The 20,807-nt window shown below is 36.3% G+C and overlaps 1 protein-coding gene across 2 annotated transcripts in view; it reads left to right on the top strand.

Moving 5' to 3' along the window:
* Nucleotides 1-1,695: 1,695 nt before the first annotated feature.
* The window catches only part of LOC149536760 (NF-kappa-B inhibitor-like protein), a 31,896-nt gene continuing 12,784 nt past the window's right edge, over nt 1,696-20,807 (top strand). For both annotated transcript variants that reach the window (XM_089804008.1, XM_089804007.1), the window contains exon 1: nt 1,696-1,970. In XM_089804008.1, the coding sequence (XP_089660134.1) occupies nt 1,844-1,970 (127 nt within the window). In that variant the 5' untranslated portion in view covers nt 1,696-1,843. The remainder of the gene's footprint in view (nt 1,971-20,807) is intronic.

The raw sequence follows: 20,807 nt of genomic DNA, 5'->3' as shown, positions 1-20,807 counted from the left end.
CCTTCCTTGCATATCCGTGAACTTGAGATTGTAATGAGCAATGTTTTTTTCAGTTTAATACAATTCAGATAATTTGTATATCTTTTATTGATTGCTTTCGGTTCAAAGAATTAAGTAATTGATTTTACTAAGTGGTAGAGTTTTGGGTATATAAGGGGGATATGATAGGAATGAGATTCAAAGTTCACCATTGACAAATTTAATTGCAAGTCAATTAAATAGGTCTAAGATTGTTGGTTTTGACTCCATATAACAATGGATAAGGCATTGATCAAATAATTTTAGTTACAAGTTGATGATTTATATATTTGCAAAGTGTATACATCAATCAATATCAATCTTCCATTTTATGTAATAAAGAACTAAAATTGCTGGCTAGCCCTTATTTGTGATAGTTTTCCTCTTGATTATAAGTAGCTATTGTGATCAAGAAGTTCACTACAAATTTAAGAAGAAATTGTGACCAATATCTGCTATAAGGGATAGGTTTGAGGGAAAAAGGTATTTATAAGCAAGTGTCTGAAAAGAAAATCCAAATTATCAATCACCTTCATATCCCTAAGGTCCACCCACCTTGGCCTTGCAGAGCCTAAAGAGTAGGGAGTACTTTGTGTTCTATTGAAGTTGGTCCACAACTAAGACTAATCATACTGAATATAGGATTTAGCTAATCCTTAGGTATGTTTCCATCTTTTGCATCCTAGTATTGGGTTCATAGTACCTAACAGTCCAAAAAACACCAACACAATATACTCAAAACAAATACCACAAAATTAATCACTAATGACAACACCAAGAAGTTGACATCAATGACAACTATACCAATTTATACTAACCTAATAATTACTCAATTAACTCATTCTACTAAATTTGCAACATACTTTAATGTCACTAAATAATTTTGATGTTTCTATTTATTAAAATAAAATAGGAGCATCAAACATTTAAATAATTTGCTTTAGTTTTAGAATGTGTACATGATCACATGACTTAATAATGTATTATTATTGTTCTAAGAATTGAATGATTTTGCACCCTTTTATTTGAAGAAAAAATGTGATTTATAACTTACACAAATTAGGTTTAAGATGCTAAGGCTGGGTCCCATGGAGGGGGGCTTCCTTTAAAATAGAGTAGGTGACTGCTGAGATTTTTAAAGAATATTAAATGGTGAGCGGTCCCACAAATTTTTAAATTTGTTTCAGCTTTAAAAACTTAGCTCCTAAATTAAATAAGGTCTATAAGTTTTAGAGTGAAAATAGCATGAGATTTTAAATTTATTAATTAGCTTTGATGGAAAATTGAAGGAATTGTTGACACGTGACAACAGATTCCCTAAGTTTGTAGGGTTATTTCTAGCCCCACCTCATTTCCAACTGCTCAAATTGAGTAGGCTAAAAAGTCGGAGCTTCTATTTTGTAGGAAAAAAATTTGAATAAACTTTTAGCCCCCAATTCTTTTTATCACGGGGTCACCTGCTCTAAAAAATAGAGCCCAAACCCCTCCATAGACCCGTGCTTAAATTGCACCTAACCACCCAATGGTACAACATGTATGAAATGAAAGATTTTAATAACCTCGACGAGACCACAACCACCTAACCTAGAGAACCCACTTATGTATAGGACCTCTCCCCACCTTTTGGTTCGGACCCGGGACCTCATTTAAGTACCGTGAGCCGGAGAAAATTAGTTGAGCCAAAACAAATTTCATATGATAAATCATGTTACTAAAGTGGAACCCATCTAGATAATGTTGCAGATATCTTATGCATACAATTGAACTGAACTGCAACTATAATGATTGTTCCGCAATACGAATATATCCTTTCCCATAACTGCTAATGGAGATTCTGCAGTTGAACTCCTTCAGCCACGCTCATTGTCTTTCTACTTTTACACGGCAAAAAGCCTTTCCCTCGTCTAGAGGAAGATGGAAAATATTTGCTGTCACCCGAACTACTCGTTCTGGTTTGTCATTCTACTATCTCTTTTCCACTTTCTGTATTTTATTTTAAAAATTCACATGCTAAGGACAGACTTATAAGTTATTGGATACTATTTATTCTTAGGACTTTAATGCATCTTGTGAATGTTGCGTCACTGAAGGGAAGGTCCATCTTCTTTGAGTTTTGATTAAATTGGTTATTAGCAGGGGTACAGGAAATTTTGCTTCTGTTTCCAGCACATTTGATTTTCACAATTGTTTGGATGGTGGATATTAAGTTGTGGGCATTTTGTTTTTTCTTGGACTATTGGCACAATTGGCTCCGAGGGGGTTTCAGTGTAATGCTAACTGGACATAATCTGGACACATGCTCAATTACTGAGTATTTTGTTATTTCGAACTATCCTTAGATGCAATTATGAGGGTGTTTAGGTAAATCAAAATGGGGGATTAATTAATTCTCCCAAGGTCCGTAAGCACAGCTGAAAAATGGCGAGGTTGTGCTGTAATGAATATTATATTCATTTTTCTAATGACTGGGGTTTGATCTCAAGAACGCAGTTCAATCTTAATGCAGACATATGAAAAAGGGCTATCTATGACACATCACAAGAAAAATAGCTACTACCGGAAATGGTGCTTTGAATGGTGAGTTGGACGTTCGTTTGCTTGATTGTGTTTTCCATCTGATTTTCCTTTTTGAAACCTAGAATTAGTACATCTGTCATTAGCATCCATAGCTTCACCAATTCTTGTTGAGAAGATATTCAGATTCCTATTGTATAACTTTCCCTCCGAAATTGATATAAAAATAATGCATTATTCTCATAATAATAAATCCTTTCATTGTACTAGTTCAAAATTTCGAATTCTAGTCAAGATCTGACAATCCTAGGCTGAATTTTATTGATATCATGATTGTAACATTCCTGGGAGATTTTAGTGTTAGCTTTTTGATCTTTAATATATTTTTGAAGAAATGCATCTTGTATTACTTAACTGTACCAAATAATTTCATGAATAAAACAACAGGATTATGTGCAAGTCTCCAACTGTACACCGAAAGCCATTGACACAAAACATTTACGTGAACACTTCAACAAATTTTTCACTGCCAAGAATAAATCTTGCTTCAGAAGGGTTAGCTACTGTAAGCTAAGAGTGAAAAGTTCCTCATGAAAAGTAGCCTTGCACCTTAATTATGAGAGAAATATGACAGCATCAATCATTCAAGTGCCCCTGAAGGAGGTTCTTTTCAAGAAAGGGGACACCAATTATAGAAGTTTCAGCTTTCGACCAGGCCAAAAAGATCTTGGCTGTAGTGTGCCTCCAAGAGACATGATCAACAGTTTGTCCTCTCTCATGACAGCAGCATAGTGAAGTTTAATCTTAAGAATGCTTGTAATAACCATAATAGAATGCTATGTTTGAAAAAAGTTTGTGATTTCCAACATACTTTACTGCTTTGGCTAGTGCATTTTAGGGTCCCTGATTCATCACTTCCCATACAAATGGGAAGCAAGAAGTGGAGTGTTGATGCAGGAGCATCCTTGGGCTGTTGGCAATCTTGTATCCCTAAAAAGATATTTGCTTGTTTTCTGTTTTCTAATTATTTGTTTGACAGTTTGATTCGGCAAACACTTGTGTGTTCTTTCTAGATGCTGCTAGCTTGGCTTCATATTGTGGACCTATCCTGAAACATTGTCCTAAGTGTACATAATTTAATGTTACATCTGGTTGAAGTTATGCTTCATCTTCTCGGGTGCTGATTTCCTATTTTGTTCTTCATAAATGCCTGATATTCAATTCGGCGAGGTTCTATATTTAAAAGTTAGGTTACGCACTTTTGGATCTAAACAGTTGATTAACATGTGGACCTATACATGAGGTCGCATAATGTTTTATCAGGTATTATGTTTCTAGTCATAAATTAATTGAGGGTTAGTCCTATATTGTATAACATGTTTCCTATTATTGGAGATTGTGAACCCAAAGCCAACTTGCATGTTTTGATGGCTATATATGTAATGTAGAAGGTAGTATCTGGGTAGTTACAATCAAGAAGGTAGAGCTTGAGAATATGGAGTTTTGGTCTATAATTTGGAATGTAATTGGTCATAACTGGGAAGGCCCTATAGCCCGACATATTGTATGTGTTGTGTAATCAATGAGTATTCAGTTGTGTAGATGAAGATCTCTTGGTAATAAGTGAATTGTTTTCAATTGTATATTGTCATACTTCTGCTGTGTTGTTATTGTTGGGGGCTTGGTCATCTCCTTTGGAGGTACACCTGCCTTTCATTGCATTAGGTGGCATCAAGGCATGGTTTGATCTGGTTGGACTTATCAAAGTGAAGGTTGATCTTGTTGAGAGAAGATTGATTTGATTGTGGTTGATCTTGGTGGACTTGTGAGGACTTGAATTCCTTGATTGTGAGGTGATAGATCGTGGCGCTGACTCACAATTGCAGAAGACTTGTTCAAGTTTTGTTGGAATCTTGTTACAGACTTGTTTCTTGTTGGTGGACAGATCGACAAAGTTTGAGGCAGTTGCACCTTGTTGTCATTCAATATGCTGCCTAGAAGAATGAATCCTAAGAGGTTGGAACATATGTTTGAAGAATTCAAGGCGGAGATGAGGAATGAGATTCAAAATGTCTTGAATGACTTGAGATGGAAACCTGAAACTGAAGATGAATATGGTGAAGTTGCTGAAGATCTTGAAGTACTTGAAATAGAGATCCTTGCAAAAGAAGAGAGATTGTTGAAAGCTATGACACAAGCTGGTAAGAGTCATAGAATGGAGGTATCAAATTATTTTGGTTCTTTAGATCCTGAGGAATTGATAGATTGGATTAATGAACTTAAGGATTACTTTGAGCTTGAAAATATTGTAGATCCAAAAAAGGTTAGGGAGTTAGCACAAACTAAGTTGAAAGGTCATGCTGCCTTGTGGTGCAAAGAATTGAAAAAGGATAGAGAAGATAATGATGAACCTAAGATTAGTAGATGGAAACTCATGGTTTCCAGATTGAAGGCTAAATTCATCCCTGAAGATTATGAACTTGAATTGCTTAAGAAATTGTAGAACTTGAAACAAAAAGATATGTCTGTGAAAAATTGTACAAGATACAAATCAGATCCGGTCATCATGAATCTTCTAAGGAAAATGTTGGAAGGTATGCAAATGGTTTGAAATTCAATGTTTAGGATGAATTGAGTATGTTGAAACTTAGTTCAATTGAAGATGCTTATTAGTATGCATTAAAGGTTGAAGAAAAGTTAGGAAGAAAACAAGGTAAACAAGTGACTAAGGTAGATAAGGGTAAGCAAGTTGTTTATGATAAGGAGTAAGTATTTAGAGGTACTTGTTTTAAATGTGGTAAAGATGGACACCGAGCTTTTGAATGTCCTAGTGTGAAAGTTGACAAACAAAACTTGGTAGTATAAGAAGATTAGAAAGTGGAAACTTCTAATGTTGATTTGGCTTCACCAGGAGTTGGAGAATCTCTTTTGATGAGAAGAATCATGTTGGCTAAGCATGATGTGGAACCAGTGCAAAGAAGAAACTTATTCCAAACTATTTGTAAGTTTGGAGGTAAATGTGTTGTGAAGTTTTCACACCATTACCCCAAAATTTTTGGGGACCCCCTTTTTCGGGCAAGCCTTGGCAATTTTCGTAGGTGTTGGGAATTTTTCGATTGCCTTAGCAAAATTTGGAGTTGTCTAGAGGGTTTTGAATTGACGATTTTACACCTTGGACACGTTTGGGGCAGGAGGGGATTTGATTTGTTTTCACCCAATGTGAAACTTGATTTTTCAGAACATTTAATTTCGTCCTTAGGCCAAGCACAATTCAATAACATTTTTTCGATGGTTAAACTAATATATGGTAGGACAAATTTGCAAATTTTGGACTTGGATGGATTTTTTAAAATTCGATATAATTGTATAAGCTTGGGCATTTTCAAAATGAATTTGTAGACTTAGTTGTTTTGGAAATCTTAAAAATTTTCGGTGAAAATAAATTCTCATAGTGAAATTGAATTTAGAGTTTGAATTTCAATTGCCAAGAAAATGAATTTTTTTGTTAAAAAATTGAAAGTGTATTGCAAAATTGAAATTGGATTAAATTACAAAATCTCATTAATTTGGTTAAAATTTTGCCTAGAGGATTTTAGAAATGTTAAAGGAAATTGGTAATTTGGAATTGAAAATTGATTTTGGCTTGCTAGATTTGATTTTAATGATATTTTAATTGCCAAAATGTTGTTAAATGAAAAATTTGACATCTTCTAGGCTTACCTTATTTCTATTTTGCAATTCTAGGTCAAATTGGCAATTAAAAGGGTCAATTTCACTATGGGGCTTAGTTATTTTCATGTTAATCTAAAACTGGGCCATTTTGGGGGCCCTAACTTAAATTTTGTTTCCCTCCAGGCAGGTTGGCCCACTTTGGAGATCAATAGGAGGATATAAGAAGGGGCTTCCCCTCTCTTATTTCCTCATTCATTTCCACTCCCTTTGCTTGAGGTTGGATGGTTTTTTCCTCTAGCTGGGCGATTTTCAGATTGATAGCGAATTTTGAGGGTCTGATTTTCCATTTTTGAGCAACGATTTCTTCCTTGGAGATGGGCAATTTCTGCCCTAAGGCGAATGAGGAGAAGATCTGATTTTTGCAAGATTGGCAGTGATTTTGTTTGGTGGAGAAGCAAGGTGATTTGAGGTCTGATTTTTTGCAATTGTGGGCTTATTTAGAAGGTTGAAATTCTGATCTAAGGCAAGACTTTTCTGCCCCAGGGCAGCAATTTTCCTTCAAAATGGGCGATTTTGGTAGGGAGGTCGAAATTTGGTGAAAGGAGCAGATTTTTGCAAGCAATTTATTTGCTAGGGCATCACATTTTGGAGGACTGAAATTTCTGAGATCATATCTAAATTTGAAGAGGCCTGATTGTTGGTAGAAGGCAGATTTAAGGTAAGATTTTCGTTTATTTTTTGAGGTGAAGATTGGTTTTAAAGGCGGATTTTATTCCTTGTTCTTGCTTGGTTCGTTTCCCTTATCTTCTTCTTGCACTTTTCATCCACTATTTCATCATTTCCATTGATAGGCTGAAGTTGGGAGATATAAGTGTAGATTTCATGATAGGACACTTGGAGAGGCAGAAATAAGCTAGACCATCATAGGATTGAAGTTGGGAGATATAAGTGTAGTCTATCCTAACGTAATGAAGTGACAAAAATAATTGGTAGTCCCACCCCTAGGATTGAAGTTTGGAGATTAATAAGTGTAGAGATAGGATTTGGAGAGGCAAAAATAAGCTAGATTCCATCGATAGAAAGAAGTTTGGAGATTGATGTGTAGTCTATAGCATTTAGAACAAAGAGGCAGAAATAAGTGTTTAGGATGGTGGATGTTAGTACAAGCAAGAACTCAAAGGGAACGAATACCAAAAAGACAAGGAAGACATGATGCCTAAGACCGCCTTCTTTTCGAAAGTGAGGCGAATAAGTGATACCAATATCGGCACGGTGAACATGGTACAGTTGAAGGATAGATTGAAAGAAGGATAATCCCCCATGGCGAAGAAGATCTACAAGAGCGAAATTGTGCACGTGACGACTTTCTTTCCTACCTTGCCTTGTTTGGAATTGGTAATGGAGTGTGCATCCCGTTTAATATTGTGACCAAGTCCATCATTTTTGATGAAGGGAAGAGAGTGTTGGCTAACATTAGCAGACAATTGGTCGAAGAAGTATTCAGCATTCCCCAACATAAAGGCATGACAGTGGTAATGATGGATCAAACAACTAAGTTCTTTCTGGATAATCAGGAGGCCTACTTCATTCATCTAAAGCAGAATTGGTTACATGAAGGCAAGAAAGGAATTACCAAGTCGTTAAAGCTCACCAAGTCAAATTTCAAATTGGTATATGGCGACCTTATTGTGCTTCTTAGTTGAATCATGGGCATGTCTCAAGATATGCAATTTGAGAATTGGATGTAGTATTTTATTGATGAAATTGAAAATGGAAAGAGAAAATTTGATTGGGCTAGAATTATAAGTGAAAATTTAGAGTTGCAACTAAAGACAATACAAATTCAAAAGCAATTCTACATGGGATCCTATCTTTTCCATCTGATTGCAAGACTATATGAAAATTCTAGACTTAAGACCTTAGGAGTGATTGGCAATGGGCCAGGGCAACGTTTGGTGCATGAGAGCTATCCACAACTTCATTTGCACAACACCAAAGATTATAAGATGTTTTATGATGCCTTTGCCATGAAAACGGTAAGAATATTATAAGGGACACTTGCTAGGAAGTTCTCAACAGAAGTTGAAGCAAAAGTTAATAAGTATGGGAGTTATTTCATCCAATTTCCACAATTCACATATATTAGAGTATCAAGAAGTATAGTTTGTCCCAAGAGACATTTTAGGTACCCACCCAACAAGATAGTTTTGATGGAGTTGGCTAGGCAACTTGAGCATTATGACAAGATGATGAAACTTAAAGGTGAGACAGGGATTACCTTCTCACTCAGAATAGGCAATGATACTTGCCCCAATCTTGTCACCTTTGCACCTGCGGAGGAGTTAGAGTGGTATCATCTAGGATGGTATAGATGAAGACAGGGATTCAATCCTAGTGGTCTTATCAGGGCATTTTACAAAAACACATTCAAAAATATTTCTACTGTAGAAGATTTTTGGGCCAATGCACAGGAAGACTTTCATGTGAAGAAGCTAGCTTTCTCAAGGTTGTCAGCGGGCATGATAAGGACAATCAAATGGAGAGGCCTTGATATTTCCGATCAACTGGAAGATGATGAAAATGTGCTAAGAGAAGATTATGATACAGTGGATGGAACAGAATTGAGTCCATTGGATTGGGATGATTATCACAATCCTTAGAGGCAATTACAAGGACAGTTGATCTACACACTGAGTCATGGTACAATGAGAAGTTAAGACAATTACAAAATCGGAAGGTACGCCTTATGAGAAGATGAAACTAGAGGAAGAAGGTCCAACAGAGTCAGTCGAACACAAAGGTGGGGCTAGTTGCCAGCAACAAAGTGTAGTTAAGAGCAAGAGGAGAAATTTCGAGGTTGAGAAAAGTAAAGAACATTGGGAGCCTCTAGCAAAGAAACTAAATACAACATCGTCAAGGGAGAGCATAATTGAGGCTAGGAGCCAAGAGGTTAATACAAGTGGACAAAGGGTCTCAATAGAGGTGAGCTTTGATTCAGAATCAAGTGGTTACAATGACAGTACCAAATACTTTGCTCTCTCAGAGAACCAACATGGAGATGATATGACAGTCAATAGCGAAGAAGAGGATAGGCCAATTGATATTGAGAAAGTAAGCCAGGCGCCTGAGGCCGTTGGTGATGCTTTGCTAGTCGAACCGAATCCAGATTTGGGGAGATGCACTACACCACTATGGTTAAGGCAAATGCTTATGCCAAGGGGTGAGGTGGTGACTGTCCAAACAGTTGAAGATATTCAAGGGTTAGTGGAAAAGGAAGATAATGAGAAACATAAACAAATTTCAAAAACGATGGCAAAAGTAATCAGGAATGGTGATGAGGGTTACCGAAAAGTTCAAATTGCTATACCAAAGGTTAGCAAGGCAGTGGATGAGATTGTAGCCTAGGAGTATGAGATAGTAGAGCATAACTTGGGAAGAATCACATATGACATGCAGTGTTAGGAGGTCTAGGAAGGCATGGTTTCAATTAGAGAAAGGTTGAGGAAGGCAAACGAGAGGATTGTAAAGTTGAAGGCCGAGAACAAGTATTGGAGAGATTACCAGTCTATCCAACAGTTACATCAGGTAGCCCTTTCGCAAGACAACAGGAGCAACATAGAAGAGGTATCGGTTTAGCTGCATGAAATCAAAAATTGGATCAGTGATATAATTCAAGATGGGCGAAATTTCTTGCCTTCCTTTATCTCGACATTCAGGTCATTGGTGGCTATTAGAGACAAATTCAAAACATTTGAAGGGAAGTGGAAGGATTTCCTTCCAGTCAAGGACTTGGCCATTCCCAGGCTATGGGCATTTATTGGGCTACTAGAGAGATATTTTGGAGAGAACCAAGTTGGTGGATGAAGGAGGAATGAGTACGGTAGAGTCTTGGTATGTTGCCTTGACCATTAGACTGAGGATACTTGAAGAGATATAGAATGAGATTACATAGCATAGCACAGGCATTGACGCTTCCATTTCAACCATGATGGGCGATGTTGGGGTTGCACTTGATTTTGAAAATATCAAAGAGAAAAACGTCAGTGAGACAGAGTTTGGATCAATATTGGATGAGTTGGGGAAGGTTGCCATCAAGAAGAAGCATTTGGGCACCCTTGCCTCCCTTACTGCCTTATCAGATATGCAAAAGAATATGAGAGGATCATGAGAAGACATTGCAAGCAATGAGCAACATGATGAATTCAGCTGAGCTCAAGATGAATCACACGCCTTGCCCTCCCATGAAGGAAGTCAACGGCAGCCTAGCCAAGTTCATTGCATTGGCTAAGAAGATGAAAGAAAAGGGTAGAATTACATTAGAGGGTCATTTGATGTAAGCCCAAGTGGAAAATTCTCCTTTCTTCTTGGGTAGGATAGGTGTCTAATTCTTATTAGCTACCATTTTGGTACCTTCTCATTGGTTGCCACTTTTCCTTTTTCATTGGTTCATTGACGAGGTGCATCTTCTCATTGGCCGATGGGGTGGCAACCCTAGTTAGAGTTTCTGGGATTTGGTCTAGATCGTTGATTTTGCCTCTTAATCTCTATCGCTGGTTGTAATTTTGGCCCCTATATAAGGCCATTTGCTCTCATTTGTAAAGGGTTGAAGAAAATTGTTGCTTAAGATAATACCAAAATTACTTCTCTTATTATTGTTGTGTCTTGCATGGTGATTAAGAACACTTGGTGTTATTGCATGGTTTCTACTTCCAATAGTTAGAGTTAAATTCCATTGAAGTTGTTAAAGTATATTTCTTTTCAAGAAAGTTGTTAAGCAAGAGTAAGAATAGATGGATAGTAGTATGGTGATATTATTGGATGTTTGATAGGGATCCAAAAACTAAGCCACTAGCATCCTAGCGGCTTGTTAGGAAGCCTTGCGTGGTAATCTAGTCTCGTTTTCTTTGAATCATTGCATCTATGGAGGTAGCACCACTAGTAAGCTTTCATCAAATTTGATCCCTGTCCATTTGCTAAGCTTTCCATTCATAGGAGTAGAAGTAAAGTAGCAAGTAGTTCAATAGTTGGAGTTCATTCACGAAGAAAGTTAAAAAATTGGAGCGTTATTGGTGGACATACCCTCCATCATTGTCTTCAACATCATTTGGCGCTAATATACATTGCAAAGCTAGATTTCATCATTATCACCGTGAAAGTTCGACATCCTTGAAAGAACAACATAAGCCCACCTACGTGATTAACCAACAAATCACATTAATATAATTTAGTATCCACAGGTGTAAGGAACCTTGAATTTTTTCTCATGTTCTTCATGAGTATTTACTTTTCAAGAGAGGGTTGATTGTTTGATATTCCATATCAAGTATTCAATTGCTATACGTTATGTAGTCATACAAAACTGACATCAACAAAATGTTGTAAAGTTATTATGGATGGAGGTAGTACTGATAATCTTGTTTTTGAAGAGATGGTTAGGAAACTTGGTTTGCAAAGAGTGAAACATCCTACTCATGGTATCAGTTGGTTTCAAGATGATCATTGAGTATAGGTTAGAGAACAATGCTTGATTAATTTTAGTATTGGACCTTTTAAGGATGAAGTCTTATGTGATGTAGTAGACATGAGTGCTTGTCATGTTTTACCTGGAAGAACTTGGCAATTTGGTAGAGGAGCTATACATGATTGCAGAAAGAATATTGTTACAGTTGAGAAAGATGACAAGCAATTTGTTTTGATTCCTTTGAAGGATGAGGAAATTGGCAAGGCAAAACCTGAGTGTTTTCAAAACTTTCGGTTTGAAGACAATAAAACTTGTGGTTAAGGTTCCTATTGATGAAAGACATAGGTAAAGGAAATAACATTTCTAATTAGATGAAGACATGCAACACATATGATTCATTTGATCCCGGAAGTAGTAGCAGTATTTGATCTAAGATGTCTGATGGAATAGTTGGTTGCAGCAGGAAGTTTGGACAAACTTCTATGTTCATTGATGAAGAGGATTTGTGGATTAAGAATGAGTATGGGATTAATGTTCTGAATTCTCTTAGATGTTCATGAGTCCTTATGGAACATCTTTTGTCACCTTGGGTGTCTGATGTAGGAGCATCCTTGGGTTGCTGACAAACTTGTATCCCTAAAAAGATATTTGCTTGTTTTCTATTTTCCAGTTATCTGTCTGACAGTTTGATTCAGTGAACACTTGTGTGTCCTTTCGAGATTCTGCGAGCTTGGCTTCATATTGTGGACCTATCTTGGAACATTGTCCTAAGCATGCATAATTTAATTTTACATCTGGTGGAAGTTTTGCTTCATCTTCTCGAGTGCTGATTGCCTATAGTGTTCTTCATACCCGCTTGGTATTCAATTCGGCGAGGTTCTATATTTAAGAGTTATCTTACACGCTCTTGGATCTAGATAGTTGGTTACGGTGTGAACCTATAACTGAGGTCGCATAATGTTTTATCATGTATTATGAATTTGGTCATTAATTAATTGAGAGTCAGTCCTATATTGTATGACACGTTTCCTATTATTGGAGATTGTGAAGCCAAAGCCCACCTGAGTGTCCTGATGGCTATATATGTAATGTCCTAGAGTCTTAGAAGGAAGTATCTGGGTAGTTACTCATGATTAAGAAGTTAGAGCTTGAGAATAAGAATTTTGGTCTATAATCTGGAATGCAATTGGCTGTAATCGAGAAGGCCTTACAGCCCAACATATTGTATGCGAGTCGTGTAATCAATCAATATTCACTTGTGTATATGAAGATCTCTTCTACTGTGTTGTTATCAGTGGGGCCTTGGTTATCTCCTTTGGAAGTATACCTGCCTTGTACTGCATTAATTGTACATCACTAAGTGATAATGATTTTTCTCATGTAATTGTAAAAGGTCTCCGCATTGCTCTATTTCAAATCTCTCCAATTGGCCCAGACCCTTAAAGCTGCATTTGAAATTGATACCTTTCAAGAATCATTCCGAAAGGTCTTGATGCGCAATTTTGTTTGTGCCTCATAGCTTTGCACTAAGTTTATCACAAAGTGTGCCATTGAGAGAAATTATGCCTCTACAAATCTCCCCTTGCACTCCATCCCCACACACCTGTCTCTCCCCTGATCCAAAAAAAGTTTTCTATTCCAGCCACTGTTTTACAAGCATATATAGGTAAGAGAGTATCATGGGTAGCAAAATGTCCATACAGGGCTTGAAGTTAAATCCCAAGCATCCAATGGCTCCCCAAATCACCACATAAAAAAAGAGACATTCTGCCAAGGAGCTCGCAGTCTTAGGGAACTGAACCTGAAAGCAAGGAAGCCTTAGATTACCGCTAATGTCATGTAGCTGAAAGATCTGATGTTCTGAATTTGTTAAACAACTGTGATGTGGCAACTGAGTAAATTCTTCTTTTGATTATATGAGCAAGAAACATGTAATTGTACATGCATGCTGCATCAGCAGAACTATTTTATGGGCAATTTTTCACAAAATTGGCAAAGTAAAATCAAATATGCATCATACTGAAGTATATTTTATCTAAAAAGCCTTTGACAGTATCTTGTGGCAAATGATTTTTATTATTTTATTTGGGTAATTTTCAGTTATGATTTTGTGGCAAATCTATGCAGTAACGGGTATTTCAATCTAGCATTGGAGGAACAAATGCAATTGTTTGCAAAATGTTATAAGCTTGCGACAGTTATTGGAGTACTTAGCTTATAGTTATTAATGAGAAACTTCTTCAATCAACATGTGAGATCACCATCCAAAAGTTATGTTTTATAATTATTATCGGAAATGAAGCTGTATTCATATCCATGGATGAGTGAAATATGTCAGTGGGATACAAATGAGAGAGGATGAGGAGATTTGTGAATTTTTACTATTGTTTTAAACAATACTTTAAGACACATGTAGATCATATCTATACGGATTACTATATTCCACCTAATGGAGCAAAAACAGGAAAAATGGGAAGCAGAGCCAAGACATAAGGTGATAAGCAAGTTGAATCACAGGTTATGGTTTTCTTTTGAACTTAAACACGTCTGAAGCATTTTGTCTAAGAGCATACCATTTGAGATTCATTTGGGTGGTTTCCTTTTACCTTCTGAATGTAGAGACGGGGTTTTCTAATACTTAGGTTGTGTAACACTATAATAGATCACAAATAAGATTCTTGAGAATGTACCTTTGTTCTCATTAGTACTTGAAGTTGTTACAGTTAGGCCATGTATCTATGAATTTTTTCATTTCCACTTAATGAAGTAAAAACAAGTAAAACAGGAAACAGAGCAAAGCAATAAGCTAATATGCAAGTTGAATTGGCACTTCTGGTTTTATTTACAGCTCTGAAAATTTCTGTTAATGAACTATACAAGGGTATGCTGTAACATGCTAAAATTTCATACTTATCAAATAACTTGGAAATATCTAAAAATAACATTCTTTTCAATGTAACATGAAAGACAGTTATAACCACTTATGCATTTATATCATTTTCCTTTCATTATTATAAACAAGAAAACAATTAACTGAACTTAACTGCTTTAATCCAAGTAAAGAGAAACTAACCATATTATCTAACTGTAATAGTTAACTGGAAATGCAGAACATAAATATAAAGTACCCGACATTTAGATGATTGCATAGAGACTTTGACTTGAGTTGTACAAGCCTTGGCTACCGGAGGAGAGGAGAAGCATTGCCATTGGGCTTAACCTCCCAACCATGGACCTCTAAGTACCCCCAAACAATCTCTACCAAAAAAAACCCTCCCTACCCTGGGAATCAGGCTTGGGGCACCACTGTCTAGCCATTGAGCATTTTGGTGTTAGAGGATACCTTCCATCCACCTTTCTGCTAATTGTTATCACCCTGACCTCTAGAGATCACAGCAGCAAGCATGTCACTAACCTACCTTGGCCAAGGATTTTTGAGGGTACTGTGTACCCGACCACCCACTGCTTGACTTGACAACAAGACTACATTAAGGACTATCGTGAGTTGTCATAGTTTCTTTTAACAACATCCTTTCTTGTTTGAGTTACTGATGATTCCTTTCTTTATTATGCAGGGATAAACCAAGATTCATTGATCGCCATTCACACCCTTCATCTCAACCATGTTGGTCTTCATGGATGAATCACTGGGTGATTGTGCAGGCATTTTAAATACAACTAATGGATCTGCCAATCTGGCTTTGGCATTATAAGATATTCTGAATGTTTTAAGCATTTTTATATTTACTACCAATGAAACTGCAAAACTGGCCTTGGCATTAAAAAGCAATTTCTGATTGATTAACATGTACACATGCAAACATTAATATCAGCCTTATGGCGTTGGCATAAAAGTTACTCAAATGCTAAAGCAATTAATTGTTTAGGCATCATGTCTGCCTTAATGGAACTGGCATGGTAAAATATAGATGATTACATTGCCATTGCATCAACCACTCGGGCGTTGGCATCATGTAAAGGTGATTGATAATACCATTCTGATTTGCAAACTGTTATTGCTTATCTCGGGAGATATATATACAAATATCCCTGTATAAGTTATGATTCAGCTTTAAGATCTTTCCAGAGAGAATGCCACACTTAATTGTTTAGGCCTCATGTCTGCCTTAATGGAACTGGCATGGAAAAATATAGATGATTAGATTGCCATTGCATCAACTACTCGGGCGTTGGCATCATATAAAGGTGATTGATAGTTATCATTCTGATTTGCAAACTGTTATTGCTTATCTCAGGAGATATATATACAAATATCCCTGTATAAGTTATGATTCAGCTTTTAAAATCTTTCCAGAGAGAATGCCATGCTTCTAAATCATTCTTCCAAAGTATGCAAAAGAAAGAACTACTGTTCTTAACATGATCGATTCTAGTATATGATTTCATGACTGACTACAATCATGCCTCGATGCAATATGAAATTGAACAAAGCTTAATAATAATAATGTTTTAATGACCTGAATCAATGGTCAGCACTTGTGCAGCCTGAGAAGTTGATTGCAATTCGGTTGATCAACTCTGGTTGCTAAGGACAAGAAACACGATCAGCTACTGCCGCTTACACCAGTGCTCTTCAATATTCAAATTTGAACTGATTTTTTTCACCTGAAATAATAGGGCAACTATTTGCAGGAAAAGATTGCTTAGGCTAGAACAAAAAGATGAAAGAAATTCTATGTGCCATGGTTTCTGCCGGAGGCAAGAATTGTTATATTGAAATGAGCTTTGCATTGTACTTAGCCTTCTGGTTGCATGCTTAGTTACGAGGAAGATTTTGCAAAGGTGGCAAGGAGTTACAATGCATATGGTCATCAGTTCAATGTAGCTAATAGTATAATATTAATGTGGTCACTTCATAAGCAAAAAGAGTAATATAAGGCCGATGGAACACACAAGAGAAATATAGTCGCTTAAAACCATTGCCAAGGAAAATATTAATGCTTAACTACCTTAGTATAATAATGTCATTCACCACCTTCCTATACTTGTGTACACACACACACACACACACACACACACACACATATGCGTGGTATATTAACAATGTATTTAACATATATGTCTTATATTATGTGGACGTATACATATGCCTAAATCATGCATACATACATACGTGTATATATATATATGCAAGTATACATAGATGATATGATACTATTGTACTAAGGCATGGCAATATCACATGAAGCTCTAAGATCATCATTCTCATAAGGTAATATATTTAATTAAATGTTTAGTGTTTTTCTTAACAGTGCATAATTATTGATCGGGTAGCTCATGGTAGTCCTTAATATACTCTTGCTTACCTAGCCGTTTTACCCCTTAGCCTTGGTGGTTAGATTTCATACCTATCGGCTCCTAGGTGAAGTGGTGTTCGTCGCTTAACTCCTTTCTTGGCAATGCTTCTCCCCTTTGACGTGCCCCTGTAAGAAGAAAATCCTCCCCAATAATATCAGTCTTCAAAATAATCAAAATTATTTTAACAAGCTATTAATCATAAATCATAATGGCTAACTACCATTTCACTTCCCATGAAATAATAACCAACTTTTCAATATTTTAAGATAGAAAATAACATCTTAAAGGATAACTAACATGTCATCTTCACATGAAATCCTAACAATTAACCATCTTACTATTTCAGATGATCATAACTAATTTTAACTGTCAACTGACTTCACATGAAACACAACGGCTATATGAGCAATTTTAAATTTAGGCAGAAATCTGGGATGTAACATATGCTATCAGAGATTCTTTTCTTGTGGTTTTCCTATAACTGAATCAAATTCCAGATTTCTGTAAAATTGAGATTGCTTCCTTCTACTAGATATGTAAATATCACTTCTGTCAAATTCTGGCTAATATCTTTTCAACTTTTCTGTGGATTCTGTCACGAAGAATTACATCAACTTGAGCAAGCTAAGTTGTTTTTGGGGTATCAAAGTATCTCATGTGCATCTTAAACAAAGTGACTGCTATAGACAATATTCTCGTCCAAGAACAGTATAATTCAAAGCCATAGCCTAGGATCAATTTTATGATTATATTCAATACTTCAAAAACCCTATGAAATGGTGGGTTCAACATTACCAAGCTACCACTGAAACTATCTAATTACATTGATCAGTTTTTGTTACAAGATTCAAGAAGAGTTGGCAGATTAACGAATTTCCGGATGATTCATTGATAAACAGAGGAACAAATGTGTTCCTTATAAAGAATTACAAGGACGTTGTTTCTAAAAGAAACAACGTAGACTGAAGACGGAATTAGAAACAAAACTAGAGACAGGATAGGAAACATTCCTATCTAGACTGAAAGACGGACTACAGACAAGTAGTTGACTATTATAGAAAGTATAAGATATTATCTTAATACCCTCCCTTAATGGTCAACGTACGGATGTCGGAACATTCTGGGATAATTGAGACCCTACAGAATGTTGAAACCAAGAAGCTTTGCCAGAAGAGTGCTATGACTCAAAATAAGTTGCAATTACAAAACTTCGTTTTTGTAGAAAAAACGGTAAAACCCAGAATCTCACACAACCTTGCGTATTACAGACAACTTGAAATGATTTTTGAGGAGAAAATCAACAAACCCAGAATCTCACGCAACCTTGCGTATTACAGACAACATGAAATAATTTTTGAGGAGAAAATCAACAAACCCATAAAAAACAGAAAGAAATTCAGAAGGCGTAAAATGTAGCTTCGCCTTGATCAGGACCCGAAGAAGTCGGACGCTGCGTAACACCCAGAACAAGTTGATCGGTGTTTCGATATTCGAAGATTGCGATGATGCGCTGCTTCCAGGTTCCATAATTGTGACCATTGAATTTGGAATTATGTTTGAGGAAAATATTTGTCAGAGATGCCATGGCACGTTTTTCAATGAAAAACTGTGAAAATTTGTGAAGGCACGTTTTTCAATAAAAAATTGTGAAAATCTATGAAGGCACATTCTTCGAGGCAAAAATACGAAAGACTTAGAAGAATCAGAGAATGACTCGGAAGAGAGCTCGAAAAACTCAGAAGGAATCTGTTGTCGGTTTTTGGATCCGTTGGCTCGAAAATCGAGGCACCCAGAAAAAACGGATGACAACCCAGTTGAGCTCTCAAAAAACCCACCAAGAATCTGCAAACAAAATATTTTTTCGACCCCAAAAATTAGGGTTTCGAAAAAAACGGCCCTGGCTGAAAAAGGCTTGAAAAAACTTCAGATTTCTTGATAAAAATGGCAGATTTTTTCACGGAGAGCGTAAATGATGAAGAATGCAAACAAAACAAACTAATCTGTGACCCTACAATCGTGATTTTGCTGTCAAATGAGCTGGAAAATATATGGACGCGAGTTGCTTCAAACGCGTGTGATTTGGATGCGATTTGCAGAAAAAAATTGCGAGCTTTCCCAAGGATACAGGCACTGATTTTGCAGACCAGGAGGCTGCAAAAAAGAGACGACTGTCGTGGTGTGCAGATAATTTCAAAAGAAATTATAAATTTTTTGAAAAATTCCTTATCATGGCTCTGATACCATGTTACAAGATTCAAGAAGAGTTGGCAGATTAACGGATTTCCGGATGATTCGTTGATAAACAGAGGAACAAATGTGCTCCTTATAAAGAATTACAAGGACGTTGTTTCTAAAAGAAACAATGAAGATTGAAGACGGAATTAGAAACAAAACTAGAGACAGGATAGGAAACATTCCTATCTGGACTGAAGAAAAAAGAGACGGGATAGGAAACATTCCTATCTAGACTGAAAGACGGACTATAGACAAGTAGTTGACTATTATAGAAAGTATAAGATATTATCTTAATAGTTTTAACATGATGGTGGCCAATTTAGAAGTGACTTTTTTTGCAAGATTTTTAACACTCTTGGCTAATTTGTTCTTTCACTTGCAAAAGTAATGTGACTTGACTGTCAACTTCCTTATGGACATTTTAGTTTTATCTGGGCTTCAGAATCAAACAATGCTAGTAATACTCCATTTCATCTTGTTAACAAACAAAATTTCCAATAGGTCCAAAACAGAGAACAGGTTTTAGCAGTATCTCTTTGTTGATTATCACATCTTGAAAGAAGAAGAAAAACATTAGTCAATTTAGGCCTGAAAGATGCAACCAATTAGAAATAATTGAGATTTAGGGGTGATTTGAGAGCTGTTCTTAGGCCCTTCTTTGACAAGGAAGATCCATTCACACAAAATTGTCATATCAAGAATTGTTTTTTTTATTTAGTATAAAATTTATGGCCTCTCAAGACTAGTCATCCACATAATTGCAGTCTTGGATAGTTCAAGGTTAGTGGTACCCATCACAGTTTTGTAAGATTTCCCTAAGTAATCTACCCAAGATGAAAAATGCCTTAAGACTAATCACAATAACCTGTATGGTCGAAACAAAAAATATTTAATAGAAGTGAACTAATGGCTATTCCATTCATTAAGAGCGTGTCCAAATATAAGCAAGAAGATTGTATTTATAGAAGATGCAAAAGCAGGAGAAGGATAACCTTTTACATTTGAGAAGTGTAATTCTCAATGAATGAAGCAATACCTCAATACCCACACACAGGGAAGTATGACTTTTATGAGAGAGGGTGACACCTGCACTCCTAATAGGAAAGGGAAATTATACCTTAGTAAACTGTTGTTTAAGTAAGCTTAACCTAAGTTGTAATAAGTGTTTAAAAAATACATCAACAAGGTTAGCAATTTTTATAACATTGCTGTTGTAGTACTACATTTTATTGACAATGTGAACCATACGATCCCACCTATGGAGTGTTGTGATGTTCTTCTTGGTAGATCCTATCTGCATTGTTGACATGCCTGCTACAGTGGCTACTGAATGGCAAGCTACATGACAAAAAAATATATTTAGATATCATTTTATACAGCCAACTTCTTAACATCTCATTGCGTGGATAGACAAAGGACAATAGTAATGAAGAAAACACAGAATCACAGAAATATTTTTTCAATAGTGAGTTACTCACACGAGATACATAAGGGGTTCTGATATAGCCTAATATTCAATATGCTCAAGGGAATGCTCGTAAGGAAGGATTACATCATACAATGACCACTTAGCAAGGTGACAATTCAG

Source organism: Cupressus sempervirens, chromosome 10, assembly GCF_028749045.1.
Source record: "Cupressus sempervirens isolate cs-2001-9-10 chromosome 10, ASM2874904v1, whole genome shotgun sequence".
Taxonomy (NCBI): domain Eukaryota; kingdom Viridiplantae; phylum Streptophyta; class Pinopsida; order Cupressales; family Cupressaceae; genus Cupressus; species Cupressus sempervirens.
Note: the sequence above shows the minus strand (reverse complement) of the source record. Positions and strands in the feature narration are given on the sequence as shown.